Raw genomic sequence first — 26664 nt, 5'->3', positions numbered from 1 at the left:
TGCGCGCTTGTCCAGCACAACGTATATAAGCATGACTTAAGTACCAATATTAAAAACATTCCCGATCCTACGGACCGAAAGGTAAACAGTCGATGTCGCCCAAAACTCGTCATTACGGATCCTCCCGATCCACTAACGGTGCTTTTAGGTACCTCAAGCACCGGTCATCGTTCTCGTCGAACCCGTCGACTTGCGACGAAGGGCTCGACGAGTAAATTAACCCTCAGAGACAGCGACAGAGACAGAGACAGAGTTTCTCGCCGGATCTTCTCAGTGGGTCGCGTTTCCGATCCAGTGGTAGATTCTGCAAAGCACGGCTCTTGCTAGGGTTCGTGTTAGCGACGTCGTCAGGCTTGAGCCCCGTGAGCTCACCTACTAGCTCGGCGAATCTAAAGGTTACTAGGATAGGTAGGATAAACAAAAAAAAAACAATGTTTTAAAATTAACAGCGAACACTTCACGACACGAGTCTCCAGTAGAATAATTAAAAACAAAATAAGTAAATCACAAATTTTCGAAAAGATTTCACTAGAACTTTTAGATCGTCACGACTTATCCAAGGGTAGTGATAGAGAAAACAAAAACCAATAATGCGTAACAAAAACAGTTTATTAACAAAAGTAATAAAAAAAAAAAAAACCGCGTCCACTATTTAATTAGTTTTAATTACTATCAAATGTATTTATTGAAGGAATTATTAATATATTTGAAGGATATAAATTTCTTATTTAGGTAATTTATTTAATATACTTAAATACACCCAATTTCCACAAATGCGAAAACAACAAATGTCGAAAAACCAAAGTTTTTTTTTCTTTTAAAACAGCCAATCTATTGATTCAAAGTCGATCATTAAAATAAAAAAATGTTTCATAAAATCAACGTCGAATTTTTTTTTTTTTTCACAAAAGTAATGATATGTTATGATTCAAATTAATTTTTATATACACACAATAAACCTAAAGCTTTATGTATTCGTGTATTTATTAATAAAATATGCTTTGGAACATTAACGTCAGAATCTTGAAAACTGATGTCGTTATCCCACTTCAAAAAAAGGCAGGTTCTCGATTCGGCCGCATCTTTATGTGTTATTTCAGAACGTTTTTCTATGTGAATCTAAATTGATAATTCCGATGGTTTTCGACTACATTAATTATTTACTAGTTTTATTTCGTTGAAACCGGCTATCCTTTTTTTGTTAGTTTTTTTTAACTCAGTTGTAAAGAAATACATCAAATTGGGAAGAATTAGGAAAAGCATATAAATCTTAGAGCTTGGACAAAGTTCGTCCCAGTCCAAAACGTCTTAAAATAAAATTAAATAAAGAAATACATAGTTTCATAAACTTTGTATCACAAATCCTTTACAATAAAATTTAATTTATTTAAAAAAAAACAAATTTATTTCTATCTACAACAAATGTAAAGTTTATACAGATAGTAATTTGTTGACGAAATCTAAAACGTTAATGTAAGTTATAAATAACTTCATACATTGCGCGGTTGCCAACAAAGAACATCGCGCGGTCATTGACCTCGCGTGTTACAATGCGTACTGAACCGTTCTGTGTTATTTAAGTCTGTATTGTTTGTCTTCGTGTCCGATGTATGTTTTGTGATTATTTATGATCACATATCGGTCCGTGGGCCACAGCCGGCTCCCCTGCAGACGTCTCCGTACTGATCGCATGGCCGGTCAGCTACCTTTAGTGGTTCCACTTTACCACAATACTGAATCACGCTGGAAAATAATACAATATAGATTCATGGCCCGTTCATTGAGACCAGATGCGGCAAGTAAGGCAAACTAGGCACGTGCCTAGGGGCGTGTAGTTACAAGGGGCGCGCGAGCTCAGAATTTTTGAATAACTAAACAAAATAACATATCGACGATTAAGAACTAAATGCTGATCTATAATCTAAATCTTCTGTCGTCCCTCTTGATTCCTTCACAGTTATAACGTCATATTTCATTCGCGCATCAGCGTAAGTACAAGGGTGCTGGTCTACTAAAGTCTAGGGTTTGATGATACAACGTCAACGTAATTGCAAAAATAACTAGTTAAAATTTATAGTATTATGATGGCCGGTACAGGGGCGCCGATAAAGTGATCGCCTAGGACGCTCTGGACCTTTAATCTGCCACTGATTGAGACGTTACAAGTCGTGTTCTTACAACTCAGCTGCATTAATTAACCCTCCGACCCTTGTCTATTACTGGTGGTAGAACCTCTTGTGAATCCGCGCGGGTGGGTACCACCCCAATCCCGATTCTGCAGGATAGCCGTCGGAGCACCATGGTTCCTGAGGAACGTGGATCTCCACGATGACCTGGAGCTCGACTCTGTCAGTAAGTATCTACAGTCGGCATCATTGCGCCATTTCGAGAAGGCGGCACGACATGAGAACCCTCTTGTCGTGGCCGCTGGAAACTACATACCCGATCCTGTAGATCGAATGGTAAACAGTCGACGTCGCCCAAAGCACGTCATTACGGATCCTCCCGATCCATTAACGGTGCTTTTAGGCACCACAAGCACCGGTCACCGTCCTCGTCGAACCCGTCGCTTGCGACGAAGGGCTCGACGAGCGAATTAACCCCTAGACACAGCCCACTGAGTTTCTCGCCGGATCTTCTCAGTGGGTCGCGTTTCCGATCCGGTGGTAGATTCTGCGAAGCACTGCTCTTGCTAGGGTCAGTGTTAGCAACTCTCCGGTTTGAGCCCCGTGAGCTCACCTACACACGTTAGGGTGAAGCTAAAAAAAAAAAAAAAAAAAAAAAAAAAAAAAAAAAAAAAAAAAAAAAAAAAAAAAAAAAAAAAAAAAAAAAAAAAAAAAAAAAAAAAAAGGGTACCACCACCCTGCCTATTTATGCCGTGAAGCGTTTCGATTTGAAGGGTGGGGCAGCCGTTGTAACTATACCTACTGAGACCTTAGAACTTATATCTCGAGGTGGGTGGCGCATTTACGTTGTAGATGTCTATGGGCTCCAGTAACCCTTTAACGCCAGGCGGGCTGTGAGCTCGTCCACCCATCTAAGCAATAAAAAACTGTTACTACACTACCGGCGCGCTATGATGGTTGTTTTGACGTTTGTCCACTTATGAAGTTTCGTAATAATAGTAATTACATAATTTGAAGGAGCACGAATTTAGGTTAATTTAGGTGATGATATCAGGTGATATTAATTCAGATGATGATAATTCAGATGATGATAATTTAGGTGATGAAATCAGGATATGATAATTTAGGTGATGATAATTTAAGTGATGATATCACGGTTAATACGGTTAACACGACAGTAGAATTGATGTAAAACTCACCCGAAGTCGCCCTTCTGCATCCACTTGTCGTCGAGCGCGTTCAGCTGGTCCCACTTACCCTTCGGCAGGCCGCATATCAGGTCGGCCTTCACCGTGCGCACCGCGATCACGGGAGCCGGGAGGAAGCCTGCGGGACATGCGAGGGATGCACACGGTCGCCCCGCGACCACACCGGCCGACCCAGGAATGGACTAGGGTCGACCCATTGACTACTATGTGGGTCAATGATGCCCTAAGCGGGGCACTAAAGTTATTATGTCGATTTCTGTTACTAAGGCGTCTCGATTGTCGAACTTTGCCTTCTTTTGTTTGTTAATGTATATTGGAACGAAGTTCCTTATGGGACGATGCGGAGGGGTACCCTAACCGGGAAAAAACGTCCGTAACGTAAGATTTTTATTAGTAATATACACAGTGTACGACTTAACTTTGTAATAACGTCCAAAAAATAACATTTTTTTATCATTCATTGACCACGATCTCAGAGCCTTCGTTTGCGCAATACACTAACTCTTATGCAGACAACCGTGAATGAAGTGTACCACAATAAGTTCGCACGTTACCGAATGACTGTGGGTTGTTGCGAAACCTCCAGTTTTATTTTCTTTATACCTCGAATAGAACTTAAAATTAATATTTTTATAATAAGGAACTTCGTTCCTATCCAGTGTCCCACGACACCACACATTTTCTTCTTTTTCAAAGTCTTTTTCAAATACTAGATATTCCGGCGCCTTTGTAACACAAATCGACATAATTACTTCAGTGCCCCGCGCAGGACGCCGGTGACCTACGCGGCAGTCAAAAGGTTAAACTTGTTTATGAGATCCGTGAGCTGTTTATCATCTGTGAGTCACCAGACGTGGGCTATCGGGTTCTAACAGAAAGGACTACAGAAAAATTCTCAGTAGTTAATAATAAGTCAGTAAGTAATAAATATATAAATATTGCAAACTCGATTCTGGCAACACTGGTATTGCACGGTGGTTAGTGCCATACTTCATTTAAAGAATAGTGCGCGTACAACTTGGTGCACGTGAAAGAAGTGAAACTTCTTTTGCATCCTTGCTTTTTTTATCCTTAAATCAAATTTATCTTGTAATAGAGAGTGCTGTGTATAACAGAAACGACCTAGCTCGCTTTATCCTCTCCCCCTCTCCCCCTCTCCGCGGTCGAGTGGTTCGCGAGGCGCTCTATCTATTTTCTCACTCTATCTCTTCCTAAACTGTATCAAATCTGTCGCGAATTAAATTTAACTCTCAACGCGCCCAAAGAAGTTTCACTTCGGAAACAGCAAGAAGAGAGCAACGGTGTCCCACCCTGCAGGGCGGCCTCGAGCCCACTGGTGGGTGGCACGTTCTTCTCGCAGAGCAGCTTCCTATAGTTGAGGTCGCCCTTGAACAGCAGCGCGACCGCGTACTGCAGCTGGCGGTACAGAGAGGGCGCGTGCCTCTTCATGTCCCTATACACGTGAGGGGAGGTCCAGAAGTCGTCGTGCTGAAACCAAAATATACGAATGTAATAGAATAAGGATAAAAAAAGCGTAATTAATTAATAATAGTATACTGGGTATGAGCGTTAGGATATTTAATAAACTACCAAAGAAATTTATTTATTTATTTATTTTATTAGGCTCACAATACACAATCCCAAGCTAAAAATATACATAAAAAACACAATATAATACATTAAACAATTACATTAACCTACCTATTAATAACGTGGAGGATGCCCTTGAACATTTAGTGAAAATTATTATCACCATAAATGATTTTCTTAGAGAGGACATTGAAAATAAATTGAATTTTTTATTATTAGTTGCATTATGGATGAATGCACTGCACTAAAATTCGCATGTCAAATAATGACAAGGCAAACACGCTGCTTTTAGCTTATGTAATAACTCAATTTCACTATGCTTGGCGAATAAATGATTTCTTTCTTCTTTCTTCTTCTTTCTGTGTGCAAGTCACATACGGTAGAAGTGAAACTTATAAATAAGATATAGATATACTGACTATCCCACTACATAGGAGCATACATATGGACAATGTTTAGTAGACGATAGTGTGGATGCTACGTAGAGTCGCACAAAGAGGAGACCGAGAACGTCTAATGTGTTCTATCTCATTCTCTCGCCGGCTGAATCCTATACATTTTTGGGTTTGTGTCTCTATGGACTTATTTTTTCGTTGCGTCGAGTTTGAAATCACAACGATTCTAAAGAAGTTTCACTTCAAGAAATCTTTTCTTAGATGGGTGGAGCCCACAGACATCTGAAACGTAAATGCAGCCACCCACCTTGAGATATGAGTTCTAAGGTATCACAAAGTTAACTGACTTTAAAAAAAGGTGACCGTCAATTCGTTGCATTATAAATTTACATCGTCTTTTTTTCATTTTACCGCGCTGAAAATATTCAAATGGAAAATTGTATGTAATACAATTGTAATATTAAAACAACACACCCTGTGTAGGTATATCATTAAAGTATTGTTACGCCGGTAAGAATAACGCCATCTATCGTTCGGATAGTCGAACGAATATCGAAGGATCTAGTAGCACCTAGAACGCTCGAGAAGTACAACGCCATCTATTGTCAGATAGCGGAAACACAATACTAGAAATGTGTGGAAAATTCTCAATTATTCTAGGGATGTGGTATCGGTTATAAAAGCATTGCAGAGATGGCCCGCAGTCAGTTAGTAATCAGAACTACTCGAAGCGAAACAGCGAACAGATCACTTGAAGCAAAGCGGAAGAAGTCAATTATGAATTTTAAAGTGTTAGTGAAGTGTTTTAAGTGTTGAATACGGTTTTTATTTATCCCGAACCTCAGCGCGTAACAGTATTAATGGCAAAAAATAAATAACTATTACCAATACTACAAATGTGCCGTCATCTACGTATTTAGTCCACTGCTCCGCCAGGGCGCGCAGATTGTCCGCGCTTATCACCTGGGGGGGCTCCGGCTCGGAGGGGACCTCGCCCTCGGCCGCTTCTGTCGACAACATACACGAATCATCGATCTTAAGGGCCGTCTGGTGTCATGGTAAGTGACATGGTCACTACACAAGGGGGTCGCGAGTTCGAATCCCGCCGAAGAAGATATTTGTATGATAAACTAGCTGACCCGGCAGACTTCGTAGTGCCTCAATCGATAAATAAAAACCTAAGCTTGTGTATAAAATAGACTTAAAACAAACAAAAGGAATCCGTCCGACGGGAGGGGACACCAAAGGAAAAACAAAATTGTTATTTTTATTTAATTCCGAGCATTTTCATATTTATCTACCTTTTAAACCTTCTCTGGACTTCCACAAATAATTCAAGACCAAAATTAGCTAAATCGGTCCAGCCGTTCTCGAGTTTTAGCGAGACTAACGAACAGCAATTCATTTTTATAGGTATATAAGATATAAAATGTCTTTTCAAGGGTTATGGATGTATATTAAATATAATATGTATGTGTATATTATAAATCTTACATTTATATCCGTTATCTGGTACCTGTAACACAAGCTCTTTAGGAACTTATCACGGGACCAGTTAACGTGGCGTGACTGTTAATAAATGTTTATTATTTATTTATTTATAATATGTAATTATAATTATAATAATGTTATTGTCCTAACCCCACCAGCGCAGCATGTCTTATTCTACCATTCATAAATGGTAGAAGTAAGGAGCACCATTTAAGTGGTTTTTTTCCTTCCTTTTCTGGTAACCGCGAGGGGTTATGCTTGATTCTCCGGGAGAGTAGGTGAGCTCACGGCGCTCAAACCTGACGTCGTTGCCAACACTGGCTCTAGCAAGACCCGTGCTTCGCAGAATCTACCACCGGATCGGAAACGCGACCCACTGAGAAGATCTGGCGAGAAACTCAGTGGGTTGTGTCTGTGGGTTAATTTACCGAATTTACGATGACCGGTGCTTGAGGTACCTAAAAGCACCGTTAGTGGATCAGGAGGATCTGAAATGTCGTGTTTTTTACCTCACGCTTTTTTACAATAAAATCACTTTTTCTTTCACTGTTTTAATTAAAATTTATTAAAATTTATTTTCAATTTTTTTAGTGGATTTACTATTAAAGCGTATTTTGTTTAAAATATTATTAATTTTTCATTTTTAAGTTGAATTTAAAAAAAATATTTAATTTTTTTTTTAAATAATGAATTGTCGTCGGTCCTTAATAAGTATACCAAATTTCGAGTTAATTCGACGTTTTGAAGGGGGTCAAAATCATGTTCAAAGATTCCGTTACATACTAACATACCTAGTCAGGTCATAAGTATTGTCACACAGTAAAAACTTTTCTTTTAGAATGCTGGCCACAAAAAAGTTTATTGAATTCGAATTTCGAATTGTTCATGAAAATAAAAATGTATACTTTTAGAATTTTACTCATTTTTAAATATGGAGTGGACGCTTAAAGAAGACCGTGTTGCAGTTATTGCGTTGCATCGTTGCGATTACGCGCCAATTCAAATTTTTAACATACTGAAAAATTTGAATATAACCAAAAGATCCGTTTATCGTACCATCAAACGATACAATGAAGACTCTAGTGTAGATGACAGGTCAAGAAGTGGTCGCCCTCGGTCTGTTAGGACTCCAGCAGTGATAAAAGCTGTGAAGGCGCGAATTCAAAGAAATCCCAAACGTAAGCAGAAACTGTTGGCCCTTCAGATGGGGCTAAGTAGAACCACGGTGAAAAGGGTGTTAAATGAAGACTTAGGGCTTCGGGCATATCGAAGAAAAACAGGACATCGTTTGAATGCTCGTCTAATGGACCTGAGACTGAAGAGATGCCGCGCTTTGTTGAAGCGGTACGCGGGAAAAAAATATCGGGAAATTCTTTTTTCGGATGAAAAAATTTTTACCGTAGAAGAGAGCTACAAGCAAAATGATAAGGTGTATGCACACAGTAGTGAAGAAGCGAGCAACCTTATTCCGCGTGTCCAACCAGGTCATTTTCCATCCTCGCTCATGGTATGGTTGGGAGTTTCTTATTGGGGCTTAACAGAGGTACATTTTTTTGAAAAAGGTGTAAAAACGAATGCAGTTGTGTATCAAAATACAGTCCTGACGAACCTTGTGGAACCTGTTTCTCATACCATGTTCAATAACAGGCACTGGGTATTCCAACAAGATTCGGCGCCAGCTCATAGAGCGAAGAGCACACAAGACTGGCTGGCGGCGCGTGAAATCGACTTCATCCGGCACGAAGACTGGCCCTCCTCCAGTCCAGATTTGAATCTGTTAGATTACAAGATATGGCAACACTTGGAGGAAAAGGCGTGCTCAAAGCCTCATCCCAATTTGGAGTCACTCAAGACATCCTTGATTAAGGCAGCCGCCGATATTGACATGGACCTCGTTCGTGCTTCGATAGACGACTGGCCGCGCAGATTGAAGGCCTGTATTCAAAATCACGGAGGTCATTTTGAATAAACTTTAGTGTCATAAGAATCTATGTTTTGTTAAGTTCATTTTGGTATATGAATGGTTACATAATGAATAAACTTGTTTCAATTATTTTACATTAAACATGTGACAGAATTTATGACCTGACTAGGTACATACGTCTGAAGCTAATAATAGCGTATCAACAAAGTTTATCCGGTTAAGAAATCACACATTAAGCATTTAGCAAATTAACGAATGTGTCTCAAACCTGTCGGCTGCTGTGGGACTTCTCTCCTGTAGCTGGCTTTGAAGCATGAGTCGATCACCCACCTGGGAACGTTATTTCCGGGATCACTTAAGCAGGGGAGAAGCCGCTGGTAGGGGGGTCAGGGTGGGGACATGACTATAAACCTTCTTTGGTATCATCAAATAGTCTCATAGGTTTTTTTTTTATTTAAATTTAAATGTTAATGAAAATGCAAACTCTAGACCCAAATGCAAACGTTGTAGATGTCTATGGGTTCCGGTAACCATTTAACACAAGGCCACAAGTAATCCGCCTATAACACGGTACTCTTATAACGCATGTTCATATAACGCGATTTTCAGTCCCTCGTATTATACATAGCACGGGTATTCCCCCGTTATAACGCGGGGAATTCACACGTTATATTTCTGTACTGTGAAATTTATAATTTCTTCAATTCACAATTAATTTCGCATACCTTTGCACATCGTGTCAATTGTGTTGTTATACAATGAAATAAAATTAATCTATTACAATTATCTTCTTAGTTTTTGAGTTTTAAAAACATTGGTTATATTTGAACGTAACGCGTTATATGGGTTCATACAAGCGCGTTATGCGAGAATACCTCTAGAACGCGTTTCCTATAACGCGGAACCGATCTACCGTGGTATTATTGTATATGAATTTTTAAATCAAATTTTAAGAGACCCCATTTGCACTTACCTCAAAAAAAAATTTCATACCGTGCCTCTTAATGTACTAGTAAAATAAAATATCTACTCACTTAAAATCTACGGGCGTGACGTCAGACACAAACCAAGGTATGTTCTTCACGTGGAACCGAATCTAAAAACGAGTATTTTCTATAAATAATTGAATGTTTGAATAATTGAATTGAATTTTTGACTACAAAATTAATTAAATTAATTAATACATATCGAGAGGTGAAAGGGTATTTGGTTTAAGCGACGTTTTTGCAACTTTACATCAGAGCCATTTAAAGATTAAAATTTAGAAAAATGATCATCACAAAAAAAAACTTCTTCAGCTATTTGAATGGAGTAAACTTAATTGTAGTTCAATTAGAAACATCGAACTGCTGATGTCGATAAATATCGTGTATTAGGGCCCGTTGACACAGACCGGCTCGGAGAGGAGAGCAGACTTTTATCACGATCGAAACAGAGTTTTGAGTAATTCTAGTAAAGTTTATTTTTGCATGTGCACTTTTTTTGTCATTAAGAATTCTTGAACCCGATGCGTGTGAAATTATAAGAGGAACGAACGGCTCCGATTGCGCGCTCTTTCTCGCTCGCGTAGTCGATCGGATCCGATTGCGCAGTGCCGGATTAAGCAAGCGCGGGGCCCGTAGCAAATTATTTCAAAGAGCCCTTGATCTACTATGCGTTCTTAAGTATAAAGTGGTATGAACCGTGAAAAAACTTAAATCGAGTCATCTCAATTCTGCTACACATCCACACTGTGTCGGGTAAGAGTGCTTGCATACGTCAGACTTTTTGTAGAGCTGATTATCAGGCTGATTGAAATTCTACAAGTTTATACAAACATCTTTTTCTTAATTAAGAGTCACTCAAAAAATTAAGCTCGGGCAGAGATGAGTGGGCTTAAATATGCGGGGCCCCCGTTCGCGCAGGGCCCGTAGCAATTGCTACTCTTGCTACATGGTTAATTCGGCATTGGGATTGCGCGTTCTTTCTCGCTCGCGTGGCCGATCAGCTCCGATTGCGCGTTCTTTCTCGCTCGCGTAGTCGATCGGATCCAATTGCGTGCGCATCCGCTTTCAGGTCTCATCCAGTCGGTCTATGTGAAATAGTTGGCGGCTCCGCTCCGGCTAATTCCAAATGTATACGACCCGGTCTATGTGAAAAAATAAAAGCGGACCGATGCTCTCCGAGCCGGTCTGTGTGAACAGACCCTAAACCAAATCGCCTTTCACCCCTGATATACTATTTTACCTTTTGCACGATCCCCTGCGATATCAGAAAATGCGCTAAGCACAAATCTGCGAATAACTCGTACCCAGCATTATCGCATACTATATCTGTAACATTATAGTACAGATATTATTAGTATAGATACATCTATACATTAATACGTGAAGCAAAAACTTTGTCAATGTTTTGTACTGATGATTACTTTGTTGGTGCAACTGGCTCCTCTACAAGCCACTTAATAATACGAGTTATTTTTAGTCGTTTGCACTCTTGGCTGAGTGGTCGTGCTCATCAGCTCTGTTGGTGGTCACCAGACGTCGCCATTCCTCGCAAGATTACTGGTGGCCCGGAGGCCTTTCCAGTTTCACCAGGACAGGTGGGCGAGCAAAGGCTCAACCAGGAAAGGTGGGATTTGCTAACAACCTGTACCCTCAATCATGTCCTGCACCACAAGCGGCTCCTTTTTGTTTTCCCTACCTAAGCTGATAGCCTTGAGATGCTATTTCAGCTTCTCTTTGACGTGTAGGTGAGCTTATGGGGTTCAAACTGGGAGTGTTGCTAGCACCGGCCCTAGCAAGACCCGTGCTTCGCAGAATCTACCACCGGATCGGAAACGCGAACTACTGAGAAGATCCGGCGAGAAACTCAGTGGGCTATGTCTGTGGGTTAATTTACTCGCCGAACCCTTCGTCGCAAGCGACGGGTTCGACGAGAACGATGATCGGTGCTTGTGGTACCTAAAAGCACCGCTAGTGGATCGGGAGGATCCGAAATGACGCGTTTTGGGCAAGCGGCTTCACTGATTCGTCATCCCGCCGCGAAACAAGTCCGAAGAACGAAGGCAACCCTAAACTTAATAAGAGAGGGACACGTGAAAGAGAAACCTGTCGAGTCATTCCGTGATTCAAGCCACGTACTCACCGAACATGACGTGCTGTGGTGATGTCATCTTTGTCGGACAAGGGACATCAGCGGCTTCAGCAGCGGGCGTCTCAGGCGGAGAGCCTTTGGCGCCATCCACAGCCGAAGCCGGCTGGGAACATTCACCAAGTACCATATATTTATTTATTTATTTACTCATTCATTCATTCATTCATTCATTCATGCATCAATTCATTCATTTATTCATTCATTCATTTCTTTCTTTCTTTCTTTACTTATTTATTTATTTATTAGGCACACAATACACATTACAAGCTAAAAAGATACACACAAAAAAACTGGCTTACAACATATAAGCCAATGTGCCCTCGACTAAACAAGACAAAGGTGCTGAGTTTTTACACAACGTTCCTTACAACTATACGACAAAACAACACGATAACGATAACTAATCTAACTTATAATGTAAGGAAGTAATCTAACTTATAATGTAAGGAAGTAATTTAACTCACATTAAACAGTTACACTAATTAATCTACTATTATTATTATTACTATTATTGTGCTCGATCGACACTATTGGCTTAGACCACAAATGAAACAAGAAGACAATGCAAAACTGATGTAGCTAGTCGCCACTTTTAACAGTACAACGACTACCGTTGTAACTATACTGAGACCTTAGAACTCATTTCAGAAGATGGGTGGCGTATTTACGTTGTAGATGTCTATGTGCTCCGGGAACCACTTAACACCAGGTTGGCTGTGAGCTCGTCCACACATCTCAGCACTAAAAAAAAATATATACATATTATATTCCATATAATAACCTCGTCTTTACAAACTGTCATCCCGGCGAGTGTCGCCAGTCTGTTACAACTGCACTGATATTTTACGGTTGCGTTCTGAAAATGGACACCTCTCTGTGTTAACTTGTAGACGAAAACGTAAAAATCATAGATAATACGCTTAAAATTAGTTATAGGTAAGCAACCCGAGCACTCTTTAACCCATAGACACAGCCCACTGAGTTTCTCGCCGGACCTTCTCAATGGGTCTGCGAATGCTCTTACTAGGGTCAGTGTTAGCATCACTCTGGTTTGAGCCCCGTGAGCTCACCTACTAGTTAAGGTTACGCTGAAATAGCCTCTCAAGGCTATCAGCTTAGGTAGGAAAAAAAAGCTATCAACAAAACTGTTTACGGGCGTCGGCCACTAGATGGCTTCGCTTCGATTAGTTTCTCATTGCTCCTGTAGATGGCAGTAGCATATTACCTGTCGTTCTATATTTAATCTTTTATGAAGGATTTTGTAAATTTTCAGAAACCACAAATTGATAAAATTTAATCGATTTGTCTATAACAAATAAAGACTTGTATTTAATTATATCTAAATTAAATGCCTTAATTTTAACAACATATAAGTTTAGGGGCATCCACTACAAGATGTCGCTAGTTTCCATACAGAAAAAAATATTTGTCTTAAAGTATCGCAGTTTCAGAGCCCTGGTGAAGATAGCATCCCCCCAACCCCCCATGCGCTCACAATTACGTTCAAAAATATTAATGCGATGTATCCATTGCAGATAGCGTAAACAGTTATTATTATTTGTTATTATTGTTATTAGGGCACCAAAGTAAAATAAAGTACATTCTCATTAATTTTTTTTTATATTTTTTTACAATAAAAAACTTTTTCTTTTTTTCTTTTTATTTGCTGACCCTACCATCTGTCAGTGCAGGTACATAGACGCCATTTTCGATTCGTTTCTTTATTGGCGCGACTCATACCAAATTCCCATTCGCCCTTCGATAAGGTATACCCCGTGTAAAGCTTTACAAACTTACCGCCTCTAAGTTCTTCATCATGGCTTCAGCTTTGCTCGTCACCTGATCGACTATTTTTGACGTATCATCAACTAGTAACTGAAAGAAAATGGAGAAATTCTACAGGCCGTCTCTCAACCAAGCTATTCCAGAGTGAATGTGTATTTCAAACATTATCTATACATATAAATAAAATTAGAGTGTCTGTTTGTAATGTTGAAATAACCGCTTTTTACTACATGCATATGAATATAATATATATACGGTACATACACCAAAATAACATTTTTACAATTTTTGTCTGTCTGTCTGTTTGTTCCGGCTAATCTCTGGAACCGCTGAACCGATTTTGACGGGTCTTTCACTGATAGGTAGCTGATGATATAAGGAGTAACTTTGGCTACTTTTTTTTAAACTAGCTTGACCCCGCGACATCACCCGCGGTACGACAATAACCGCGGGTAACGTCGCGGGACTCAGCTATCAATAATAAAATTTAATGTTTCCGAAGCGAAGCGAGGGCGAGTCGCTAGTTAACAATAATTGTAAACGGACAGGCTTTAACAAAAACCGACTTCAAATAGACTAAAAAAAAGATATTCCAAAACAAATTAATATACACAAAAACAATAACCATCGAAATCGGTTGGTGTGATATTGAGTTATTCATCTATTTGTCGAGCGTAAGTACGTAATGTAAATTTAAGACTTATATGGTTTTCTCGTGTATACCATCATCAAAACTGAACTAAATTGACATGGGGCCCCACGGGAAGCGTCAGATTTCTAATAAAAAACAATCTAATCAAAATCGATTCACCCAGTCAAAAGTTATGAGGTAATACACATTAAAAATATTAAAATATACAGTCGAATTGAGAACCTCCTCCTTTTTTGAAGTCGGTTGAAAAACATATTAGTTATATGCAAAGAATTAAACGATAAAAGTTTGGCAAAAATTTGGCATTATTAACCTCTGGGTTCTTTCTGGCGTAAGATGTCACAAGTTCTTGTCTATGGAAAAAGTTCGCTTACAGCCGACGTATACATTTAAAAGCTACAAAACAAAGCTCACGAACCTTATCCTTAAAATCGAGAATCATTTGGAATGGATCTATGATGTTTGATGTCGTAGCTTTTCCGTCAGCATTATTCCCGTTCAAAAACACTTGCTCGCCACTGGACAACGACAAATCGCATTTGTTGGCCCACAGACAGAGCTGGAATATGTTTCGAGTCAATCACTTTTTTTCCTACCTCTTCTAGTAACCTTGAGGGGTTCTTCTAGATTCACCGGGGTAGTAGGTGAGCTCACGGGGCTCAAACCGGGAGTGTTGCTAACACTGGCTCCAGCAAGAGCCGTGCTTCGCAGAATCTACCACCGGATCGGAAACGCGACCCACTTAAATTTTTTTTTTATGGGGTAGATGGATGGACGAGGTCACAGCCGGTGTTAAGTGGTTACTGGAGCCCAAAGACATCTACAGCGTAAATGCCGCCACCCACCTTGAGATATGAGTTCTAGTCTCAGTATAGTTACTAAAACAATGATCTCCAATAATTATTTTGTGGAATATGGAGAAAATGGGCTCCGGTAACTACTCAACACAAGGTGGGCTATGAGCTCGTCCAACCATCTGTGCAATAAATAAAAAAGTTGTGTTAAGATAGAAAATCCGGTACTAGCAGTAATATTTGAACATCTCAAATCAAATCAAATCAAATCAAAAAAAAATTATTCAACATAAATGAAAGTACATACTTGTTGAACGTCAAAAGAATTACCGCCAATTCACAAGAACTAGCCTCCGTCCTGAGAAGAATTGGCAAGAAACTCAGCGGGCATGTCTTTTTTTTTTTTAATAAGAAATTATTATTTATTAATCTGTAAGGTCGCATCGTTCAAAATGGCAGAAATAGGCATGTTTCTGGAACTTATCTGTGTGAGCTCACAAGAAATCTTAGCACCTACCAGTGACGTACCACCACAGCGTATACCATTATGACATCACAAGTCGTCTTACCACCAGTGACCACCACAGCGTATACCACCATTGCACCAGTGCTTTAGAAACTTAAGTCACTGGTGGCATCTTTATAGTGTCTATGGATTGCATTAGGCTTTTCGATCGAGTGAATCCATCGCCTTATAGTTGTGCCCGAAATGATTAAGCGATCAGATCCAACATCAAATTATGACGGGGCTATAATTTTTTTCTCACCTTCAGCAAAGTAACAAAATCACTTTTACATTTATCTTTATCGCTCTTAGATAACATATTAACTAGTTTATCGGCCACAATACACATCAGCTCCAAGCTTCCTTCGAACGATTTCTGCTTTTGGTCAGCGAATGGATCGAAATTCTTGAGAGTTTTGCTGAAAATTAACATGGGAGCCTTCTAGAAAATTCTGCGTTTGGTATTTACTTGTTTATCGTTAGAAATACGATGCTGCTCGAGTTATTCTCAATTTTTTCATGTCAAGCGTTTCCCTCATTAGTCAATCCAAGCTTGATATGAAAAATATTATTTAGTTAGTTTTCTGTACCTACCATTCGGGCCAAGCCAAAATCAGGGAATCAGTAATTTTTATCAACTTGAGATTTACATTCCAAAATTTATAAAATACGATAATTTGCACGGAACATACTTACTGCTGGTAGGACCTCTTGTGAGTGCGCACGGGTAGGTACTACCACCCCGCCTATTTCTACCGTGAAGCAGTAATGCGTTTCGGTTTGAAATGAACCCATAGACACAGCCCACTGAGTTCCTCGCCGGATCTGCTCAGTGGGTCGCGTTTCCGATCCGGTAGTAGATTCTGCGAAGCACTGCTCTTGCTAGGGCCAGTGTTAGCAACGCTTCCGGTTTGAGTCGCGTGAGCTTACCTAGACGTTAGGGTGAAACTGAAATAGCCTCTCAAGGCTATCAGCATAGGTAGGGAAAAAATCATATTAAGAAAACAGTCCAACTGTTTGGTAGCAATAAAATTTGGAGACCGTCTATGATGTTGGATAGCACGCAATTTAATACAAAGGGTTGGACCATCTTGAAAAAAAGCTTAGTCGTCCGCCAGCTACGTTCATAATACATTACGGGGTCACAATATTTGACATCTCCAAACAGCTTATAAGCTTACGCGCAAGACGGTGCTCTCTACGCCTTTAGACTCACAATACGCCATAGCACCATACCATTCCCGTTATCCTTAGTAACATGGCACAGTTTAGATAACCCAAACAAAATTTCACTCCGATCGACTTCATTTAGGGTCAAATCCAACGCCCGGCTAACCATAATTATAAAAAACGGTTATCCACATTTGGACAATGTGCATTCTGTTTAGTTCAAATTACCTTCGTAAGTCAAGAAAAATGAATCTCTTGTTGGTTTCTCTCTGTTGGTTTTTAAATTATCTTTTTTTTATTGCTTAGGTGGGTGGACGAGCTCGCGGCACATATGGTGTTAAGTGTTTACCGGGGCCCATAGACATCTACAATGTAAATGCCGCCACCTTCATTGAGATATGAGTTCTAACGTCTCAGTTGTTTATAGTACAACGGCTACCCCGCTCTTCAAACCGGAACGCATTACTGCTTCACGGCAGAATTAGGCAGGGCGGTGGTACTTACCCGTGCGGACTCACAAGAGGTCCTACCACTCTATCTTGAAGACACTCACCTTAGCTCACAGCCCTCCCTGAGCCTCCGGTAAACGTAGCACTCCGTGAACACCCACACATTGGTGAAGTAGTGTTTGATGTCCAATGCCTCGATCCACTGGTTCCATCTCCTCGCCTCGGGCGTGTCGACCGTCAGCAGATCGTACTGCTTGTTGGTGACCAAATCGTTTTTTAACTTGGTCACGTATTGTATATACGAACGTATGTCTTCGTCGCTCTGTTGGCAAAACGAAAAGCTTCAGCGAACCCTTGTATTGCTGTTCATCTTCTTTGAAGGTTGATGGAGATTTACTGATATTACTGCTTCACGGCAGAAACAGGCGGGGGGTGGTGGTACCTACCCGCGCGGACTCACAAGAGGTCCTATCACCAGTAATTACGCAAATTATAATTTTGCGGGTTTGATTTTTATTACACGATGTTATTCCTTCACCGTGGAAGTCAATCGTGAGCATTTGTTGAGTACGTATTTCATTAGAAAAATTGGTACCCGCCTGCTGGATTCGAACACCGATGCATCGCGAGATACGTATGCACTGAACGTCTTATCCTTTAGGCCACGACGACTTCATATATAATAAACACCCAGCCAGAGAGCAAGCAACCTATTCGTCACGCAAATGTTTGCCCGATGCGAGAATCGAACCCGCGACCCTCGGCACAAGAGTCAGGAGCGCTAATTACTGCATCACCGAGTCAGTCGTCCGTTATAATATCAGTAAAATAAGCTAGATTTTTATTTTATTTTTATTGCTTAAATGCGTGGACGAGCTCACAACCCACCTGGTGTTAAGTGATTACTGAAGCCCATAGACATCTACAACGTAAATGCGCCACCCACCTTGAGATATAAGTTCTAGGGTCTCAGTATATAAGTAGTTACAACGGCTACCCCACCCTTCAAACCGAAACGCATTACTGCATCATACATACATATCATCACGGCAGAAATAGGCAGGGTGGTGGTACCTACCCGTGCGGACTCTTAAGAGATCCTACCACCGGAGAAAAAAAAAATGACTTTAATCCCAGAAGCTAACAAAGTTTACACTCACCGCGCCGTGCGTGGATTTAATTTTAGCTCCCTCTCTGGATAAATAATCGATGATTTTCGTTAAGATCACTGGCAGTCTCTCTTTCAGTGAATAATATGCGAAACTCCTGGAAAAATATGTTTCAAATTGGTTATCGAGGCAGGGTATATTAGTGTCTTATAACCTTAGGGTCTTAGAATGATGACCACGTTCTTACGGATCCATCAGATCCAATAACTTTTGCATTAGACGTCTTCAGCTCTAACACTAGGAGCAGGCTTAGGGATCCCGGTAACCGTACTCGTCGAACTCGACAAGGAGTTCGCCGTGCAACCTAACCCATGCATCAGCCCGCTGAGTTTCTCGCCGGATCTTCTCAGCGGGTCGCGATTCCGATCCGGTAGTAGATTCATTCGCGAAGCAGCTGCTCTTGAGTTGTTAGGTCTCCTTCGGAGGCGCTCGGGTAGCTGTTAGCAAACCCCACCACTCCTGGCTGAGCCTTTGCTTGCCCATCTGTCCTGGTGAAACTGGAAAGGCCTCCGGGCCACCAGTAATCATTCAAACCTAAAAAAAAAAGAATGTTCACTAGAAAATATTTTTTTCTTCCTACCTATTCTAGTGAGCTCATAGTGAGGTCAGTGTCCATACGACCCGTCTTGATCGGGACTGTGCCTTTTTATAATTACGAGTCCCGGTGTCCCCGAAATGAACCCTGGAACACAAAATTGTCCCGTTTTCCGCCGAACTCGAGCGATGTAAGCTATATTAAAGCAAATTTGTTCCTCTAATAAATATAAATATAACTAAACATCTTGAGTATAATAATATATGTTCTATAATTCGTAATTTTCAAGCAAACTTTTCCGAATAATAACTTTATAAAAGTAGTTTTTAATTATGCACCTGTCAATAGTCCCAAGTAAACTAACGTCCCGTTTTGAGTAAAAATATAAATGGTCACGTTAGTCATAGTAGATTCAGCAGGCGAGTAGGTGAGCTCGCGGGGCTCAAACCTGACGACGTTGCTAACACTAACCTTAGCAAGAGCAGTGCTTCGCAGAATCTATCACCGGATCGGAAACGCGAGCCACTGAGAAGATCCGGCGAGAAACTCAGTGGGCTGTGTCTATGGTTTAATTTACTCGTCGAGCCCTTCGTCGCAAGCGACGGGTTCTAAAAGGCTTTAAAATTAGTTTTATTTGTTAAAAAGAATATAACTTCGGAATAAAGATTCCGAAATCATGCTAAAATCGGGGGAATTAAAAGGCCTTCTTGAATGTAACAATCGTCGTTGAAATTTTATCAAATTTATCTATTATCTGTGTATATTACTCGCATTATTATTGTCATGATTGCAATTGAAAAGATTTCGTTGTCTAACAGTAACCAATTAAATAAACAGGCGAATCATCTTTTTTAATTAATCGTTTTTATCAAGATTTCGATCACATCTATTAGATTGTGTATTATTTTACGGAGTCATCGGCGCGACGAAGATATATAAAGTAGTATTGCGAAACGTAAATTTTATTTCTCATCTACTACATCGAGGGTCCGGTGATTGGGAAAGACTTACAATCCGTTATCAGTAAAGGAGGTTTGCCGACAGAAAAACCGTCATAAGATTTATTATCACATGATAATAAAAAATATCGCATCACTAGCGGTTCTCAGACATTTATCAGATACACTTCAACATGTCGGCTCGAAGACGTGTTCTTGTTGCTGTCCAAATTCTTTTATATTTGGTCAACGAAAGCCAAGGTTTGGCCAGAATTGACCCTCTGGTTGAGACCGAGCTGGGCCTGATCAAGGGTCTGAGGGCGAACGATGGGGACTACGCCATGTTCTTGGGTATACCCTTTGGAAAAGTCAACGCTAGCAATCCTTTTGGGGTAAGTGGTTTTTAATACGCTTTTATTAGCTTCAGACGTATGTTAGTATGTAACGGAATCTTTGAACATGATTTTGACCCCCTTCAAAACGTTGGATTAACTCGAAATTTAGTATACTTATAAAGGACCGATGACAATTCAATATTTAAAAAAAAAATTAAAAAAGGAATATTTAAAAAATTGGACAGGACAATAATTTGAATAACACTAGTACATTCCATGAGGTAGGCCATAAAGTTTCTAGCAAATATAATCTGATATGGCCAACGTTGTACCATTATAATGCAAGATCCTCTATCATATTATACTCAATTCAAACCAAGATGTTTTTTGTTTTAGGACGCAACGGCATATGGTAAATTTGATGGGGTATTAGAAGCTTACGATGATTCGGCGATATGCCCTCAAATTGACGAAGCCACTGGCGTCTACATTGGCACCATAGATTGTCTACATCTCAACGTATACGTTCCCCCTTCAGCGACATCAAAGAACCCTGTCCCGGTCATGGTTTACATCTACGGGGGCAGTTTCAGACATGGCGATTTCGGAAGACACGTCTATGGTCCCAAATTCTTGGTAAAGCACGATGTTATTTTGGTCACGTTGAATTACAGGCTTGGCCCGTACGGTTTCATGTGTCTGGACATCCCTGAGGTGCCGGGCAATCAGGGCTTCAAAGATCAGCTCCTAGCTTTGAAATGGGTCAAGGAGCACATCCATAATTTCGGGGGCGACAGCAACAAGATCACGGTTTCTGGCGAAAGCGCTGGTGCTATCGCTGTGGACTTCCACCTAATGTATAATAAAGAGAAGCTTTTCCATAAGGCCATCATACAGAGCGGGACAACGCTGTCGCCAGTCTTTTACGAGCCTTCGAGAAACGCACCAATTTTGATAGCCGAAAAACTGGGTTACATCACCGATGATTTAAACGCTGCCATTGCTTTCTTAGCCCAAATCGACCCCGGTTTGGTCATAGCTGCCGTTTTTGATTTGGGCATCCAATCGAACGTAAGGCCCTGCGTCGAAAAAAGCTTCGAAGGCGTCGAGAGTTTCATTGACAAGAACTGGATCACGGCGGACGTACGTAACGCTAGGGACGTACAAGTATTGATAGGTTTCAATGAGCACGAAAGACTCATTATACACGCGAGCGGCGATAACGATTACTTCAAAAATCTCAACGTTGTCGAGACCAAGCTATTCGACGCGTTCGACGTTGACAATGACAAGTTCAACGGAATGAAAGACATTGTACAGCACTTTTACTTCGGAGACGACGAGGTGACCATCGAATCAAAACTGGACGTGGTCAATTTCGATTCCGACATTATGTACAACCATCCTTCGTACCGAAGCATCGATAGATTCATAGAACACAATTCGGGCGATATCTTCCTTTATCTGTTTTCTTATGTCGGAGGGAGGAATTACGTCAGGGTCAGAGATAACATTACCGTGGGAGGGGCCGTGCACGCTGACGAGTTGGGTTACCTGTTCGATATATCGTATATGAACATCGAAACTGACGATGCTGACGACGTCAGAATGGTCGATGTGATGACGACCTTGTGGACTAATTTCGTTAAATACGGGTGAGTGTTTTTATCAGTTTTCGCGAGCCGTGGACACATACAAAACTATTCTTCTCCTTTCCATTATCGCGTATCACTACATAGTATAAAACAAAGTCGCTTTCTCTGTTCCTATATTCCTATGTATGCTTAAATCTTTAATATTTTGCTGCGGTTTTTAAAGCGGTTTTTTTTAATAGATAGAGTGATTGAAGAGGAAGGTTTATATGTACTAGAGGTCCCGCAGTAGTCGAAATTCGACTATAATTAATTGGAATTCTAAGTTTGTACACTATTATGATTGTATTTTATACTTCTATAATCACAAATTTCGCCAAAGCTACACTATAAAAAATATTAATAAAGACAAACAATATTTAATCTATTCTCAATTTGATCACAGACGTCAAGAACAAAAGTTTGACAATAAATAGTATGCATGCGTGTGTGCGTCAAATGCATGGTATGTAGTGTGTGTAATGTTTTCTTTATTGATTTAATGTATCTTTTATGCATTATTTTAAAAAAATATTAGCATTGTGCACTTCTTTTCTATATTCTCTATAAGTGTGGAAAATTTCATACTCCTCCGTCCGCGCAATTTTCGTAAAGAGGGATACAAAGTTTTTGCTTCACGTATTAATATATAGATAATAACATCCATTAAATAGTGGAGAAATCAATAATAAATTACCGTCACTGCCTTATCCGAACATTCCTTCTAAAACAGATCTGTTCTCTTTTCAGAAACCCTACGCCGGAAGTTACAGAATTAATACCGGTAAAATGGACTCCGATTGTTGACACTAAAACGAAACCTTTCCTAAACTTGGGCAAGGAGCTCACGGTGGGCTCCAGACCTTTTAGTGAGAGAATGGCCTTCTGGGATTTATTCTACAAGGCCAACAAGGAGCTGCAAAGGGCGTATCCCGGGGAAAACATCTGAGGATCGAGACAATACGAAATACGATTTACGCATTGAAATAAATGATAGAATAATATTTTATGTATTTTTTTTTTCCATCCAAAATTGTAGATGATTTCCATGAACACTTTTATTTAATGTTAGTATTCGTTCATGTAATTGTACCAGGTTATTTGCTAATAAGTTCATCAAAATAAAATCTTTATTAGCATTTGTTTGTTGATAAAAGTGCCATCTTGCGGTTTGTTTAGTAACTATTATGACTCATAGTTTCTTAAATATCTTTAGTAATGAACTAGGCGGAGTTTACTAATCAAACACACAACACTATCAAATACATATAATAATTTAGTATTCCATTTTTAATGTAATAATAAAAAATATGTTTGAGTGGTACAAAGATTATTTATTAAAAGAAAAAAGCAAAAAAACAAATGCCGCCCGAACAGGGACTTGAACCCTGGACCCTTGGATTAAAAGTCCAATGCTCTACCGACTGAGCTATCCGGGCTCTGGAAGGCAGTATGAAATTAAATAGGATATTCAACAATAGCGTAGCTTTTACAAATCTTAGCTATTTTTAGAAGTTCATTATATTTTACAAATTGAAGACAAGCCCCTAACAAGACCAATGTACTCATATCCAAGAACAATATATTGATCAACCATAAAGCAGCTTTTTTTTTCATTATTACATCATTCATATTATTTATTTATAACTTTATATAGTAGATAGTATAAAGGTGGACTTCACTACAGTTTTATCTCTCAGTTAATATGAGCATGATATAACTTATTAATTTATGATTTCAAAACATATTTTTAACTATATGTGTTATTCACAGTGTTCTAACTTTCATGGGCACTGTTTTATTCACACTTTTTTGGTTGGTAAGCTTTTCAGTTTTTTAAGCCGTTGAGTATATGAGCTAACAGCCCACTTGGTTTTGAATGATAGTGACAGAATTAATGTGAATGTTCATTATAAATCCTTGTCTCAATTTTATTAGAATAGCCAATTGTCTAATTGCTCTGATGCAAAAATGAACAGAATGGAAGTAATAAATAGATTGTATGAGCAATCGGTAAGCTTAAATTTATCTGATCATTATTTTTATGATTATAAAGATAGTCAGACTGGCTATATTGAGACAATTGAGATGAAAAACTCATATCTCAGGATGGATGGTGACATTCACGTTGCGGTTTCTATGTCTTCCAGTACCCACTTAACACCAGATGAGCGGTGTACCTGTGCAGAATTTTTTTTCTGTTCTGTCTAATAACAGACATACATTTACTTTTATAACATACTAATTGTTTATTGATAATTTTAAACGTACTTTTTAAATGTTCCCTGTAGTTCCAAATTGAACGGAGTGGCTGTGTCTATTATCGGCGATGGTTTTTCTACTTTAATGAAAGGACCACCATAAATAAATTCCGGCTTTGAGCTTTCGTCTACGTCCGTTACGTCCGTCACGATCGTTGTACTGTTCACAGACCCTTTAGACACGGTTTTTGAAGCACTCATTTTGTTTAAATTAGGTACTAATAATTTTACTGTTTTTTTTTTTTGTTTTTTTATTTAAGCTAATAGATGTTTGACACAGCACCGACTGTTTTCCTCTCAAATATATTAAGTGTATAATCTATGGTTTTCCTTCACAAATTTTTTGACAGTAGTCAGTAGTGACATTGAGTTAACATTGACGTTTTGGATATTTGAATGCGTAATGGCTGGTTTCTGAGTTGGGAGGTAGGGACTTTTATGGAGAATTTGAAACTTATTTTTTTCATCAACCAAAATGTTCTGAATACAGATTAAGATTAGCAAAGATTGAGTAATCATGAATATATAGTTTCTAATTTCTGCATTTAATGTTCTTAAAGAGTGTTTTAGATAATTTTCTTAGATTAGGTGTTTCTCATACTCTTGCCTTGATTGATTTAGTACCAGCATAGTTGTCTGGCAGCAATAGTCCTTAGAAACATTGTAATAAAATTAAGACACAAGTAATTTTTTAAAACAAAAGGATTTATTTTGAAATATTTGAATTCAATATAATATATATTTAGATTTGAATAATATTTTAATAAATACGTTAATAATAATCGTTCATCACCAATTGAAATTGAACAATAATGTAAACGTATGTGTAAACTGTAGCACATGTACAGCCAATTTGATAATTATGTACTCACATTCCGTAGATTCCACACATAAATTCATTTTTTGGTGTTACGATGCGCATCACCGGCAAATTCACTGTATCTATGGGCCAATCGTAAGGTGCCATGGTTGGCTTTTTGTGTTTATTTTTGATATTATTGTGAGATTGTGTTCGCAAACGCAGTACTCATGTATTAACTGAGTGACCGTGGATTAGAAACTAAAAATAAAATTTCTGGCATGTTACACAGGGAATGCTCAATTTAAAGATCGATTTGTTTAAATATGACTCCTATGGCAAGAATCGTTCTGTCTCAAATTGCTCTGGCAATGCAATAGTTCATTTATTGTTCAAATATAAAATATTTCATTCATAAAACTTTAGATTTGGGAATAACGTAGGAGCTGTAACCAGTTCTGTCAAGAGATGGCGGTACTGTAGAATGTTAATTTGGAAAATTAAGACTAATCACTTAAATCACTCTTTTGGGCTAACTAACTTATTGCAAACAAGACGTTAAATATTCACCAGACGCTTAGTGGCACAGACTGACAACTTAGATTTCACTGTTTATTTTGAATTATTAGGTGTTAGTGTCACAGAAGTCTCACATGGAATCTTCAGGCTTATTTCTAAGCGACGCCGCGACGGGGCAGCGAAATGCCGCCATCATCCGATATGTCTTTTCGGATCCTCCTGATCCAATTTCGGTGCTTTTAGATCCTCCTAGCTCCAAGCACCGGTCATTCTTTTTTTCCTACCTATTATGATAGCTTTGAGACTCTTGAGAGGCTATTTCAGCTTCTCCTTGACGTATAGGTGAGCTCTCGGGGCTCAAACCGAGAGTGTTGCACACTGGCCCTAGCAAGAGCAGTGCTTCGCAGAGCCACCGGATCGGAAACCCGGCCCACTAAGAAGATCCGGCGAGAAACTCAGTGGGTTGTGTCTATGGGTTAATTTACTCGTCGTGCCCTTCGTCGCAAGCGACGGGTTCGGCGTGGACGGTGACCGGCCCGTGAGCTCACCTACCCGTCCTAACGTAGGTCTTATAGCCCCCTAGGCTACCAGCGATTAGATAGAAAAAAGGCTTCACTTGAAATTTTGTACCTACTTTACTTTACTGGTGGTAGGACCTCTTGCGGGTCCGCACTTGTAGGTACCACCTTCCCTGCCTGTTTCTGCTGTGAAGCAGTAATGCGTTTCGGTATGAAGGATGGGGCAGCCGTTGTAACTATACTGAGACCTTAGAACTTATATCTCAAGGTAGGTGACGTCATTTACTTTGTAGATGTCTATGGGCTCCGGTAACCACTTCTTCTTCGTCGCTTCCTCGCCCGTCCACCCATCTAAGCAATATTAGTAAAAGCAGTGCTTCGGAGAATCTACCACCGCGGATCGGCATCACGTCACTCACCTGAGTTTTACGTCTCGATGGCTTAGTAATTCCTCATATTGAAAATTTATCGTGGAAGTCAATCGTGAGTGAAGTTTTTCATTAGAAAAAAATTACATGTGTGCAATTCACACGTGGTAGAAGTGAAACCTTCCAAAATTAAAATACAATTATCCTAAAAGTCTTAAGTGTATGTAAAATTTTGTCATTAGTAAATAATTGTAAGGTAGCGCTCCCTGTGAATTGATATTTTAATTTCACGTATAATCCTAAATTAAAATTCACTACAAGAGCTTTCATACACACGTTAGTATTAAAAAATCTCACAGATGGCGCT

General features: G+C 39.5%; 2 protein-coding genes and 1 non-coding gene across 5 annotated transcripts; 1 reads left to right on the top strand and 2 right to left on the bottom strand.

Annotated features, from left to right (window-relative positions):
• Positions 1-591: 591 nt before the first annotated feature.
• On the bottom strand, positions 592-25129 carry LOC114249373 (damage-control phosphatase 1). 3 transcript variants are annotated; one of them, XM_089738170.1, is made up of 15 exons: positions 24966-25129; positions 18385-18490; positions 17329-17546; positions 15868-16024; positions 14725-14865; positions 13667-13744; positions 12651-12725; positions 11861-11972; positions 10961-11046; positions 9769-9830; positions 9003-9064; positions 6205-6326; positions 4645-4822; positions 3326-3452; positions 592-1743 (listed from the first exon to the last, which is right to left on the bottom strand). In XM_089738170.1, exons 1-15 carry the CDS (start codon positions 25058-25060, stop codon positions 1632-1634), a joined length of 1731 nt encoding a protein of 576 aa, XP_089594296.1. In that variant the 5' UTR covers positions 25061-25129; the 3' UTR covers positions 592-1631. The 3 variants fall into 3 exon arrangements, with proteins under 3 accessions (XP_089594296.1, XP_089594293.1, XP_089594294.1); XM_089738167.1 differs by lacking the exon at positions 24966-25129 and adding an exon at positions 24104-24405; XM_089738168.1 differs by lacking the exons at positions 12651-12725; positions 24966-25129 and adding an exon at positions 24104-24405.
• On the top strand, positions 20003-22836 carry ae49 (alpha-esterase 49). Its single transcript, XM_028182941.2, has 3 exons — positions 20003-20258; positions 20598-21856; positions 22583-22836. The coding sequence occupies exons 1-3, from the start codon at positions 20061-20063 to the stop codon at positions 22779-22781; spliced, it is 1656 nt and encodes a 551-aa protein (XP_028038742.2). The 5' UTR covers positions 20003-20060; the 3' UTR covers positions 22782-22836.
• TRNAK-UUU (transfer RNA lysine (anticodon UUU)) lies at positions 23199-23271 on the bottom strand. Its single transcript has one exon. It is a non-coding gene; the product is annotated as a tRNA-Lys (tRNA).
• Positions 25130-26664: the final 1535 nt, after the last annotated feature.

The sequence above is a fragment of the Bombyx mandarina genome, chromosome 24 (genome assembly GCF_030267445.1).
Source record: "Bombyx mandarina strain Sakado chromosome 24, ASM3026744v2".
NCBI classification, from domain to species: domain Eukaryota; kingdom Metazoa; phylum Arthropoda; class Insecta; order Lepidoptera; family Bombycidae; genus Bombyx; species Bombyx mandarina.
Note: the sequence above shows the minus strand (reverse complement) of the source record. Positions and strands in the feature narration are given on the sequence as shown.

Coding starts and splice junctions, on each gene's coding strand:
- ae49 (XM_028182941.2), top strand. CDS start 20,061: ATGTCGGCTCGAAGACGTGTTCTTGTTGCTGTCCAAATTCTTTTATAT. Junction 20,259..20,597: donor ACGCTAGCAATCCTTTTGGG/GTAAGTGGTTTT, acceptor TTTTTGTTTTAG/GACGCAACGGCATATGGTAA. Junction 21,857..22,582: donor ACTAATTTCGTTAAATACGG/GTGAGTGTTTTT, acceptor TTCTCTTTTCAG/AAACCCTACGCCGGAAGTTA.
- LOC114249373 (XM_089738167.1), bottom strand. CDS start 24,294: ATGAGTGCTTCAAAAACCGTGTCTAAAGGGTCTGTGAACAGTACAACG. Junction 11,973..12,650: donor TGACAGTTTGTAAAGACGAG/GTTATTATATGG, acceptor GAATGTTCCCAG/CCGGCTTCGGCTGTGGATGG. Junction 9,831..10,960: donor CGCAGGGGATCGTGCAAAAG/GTAAAATAGTAT, acceptor ACTCGTTTTTAG/ATTCGGTTCCACGTGAAGAA.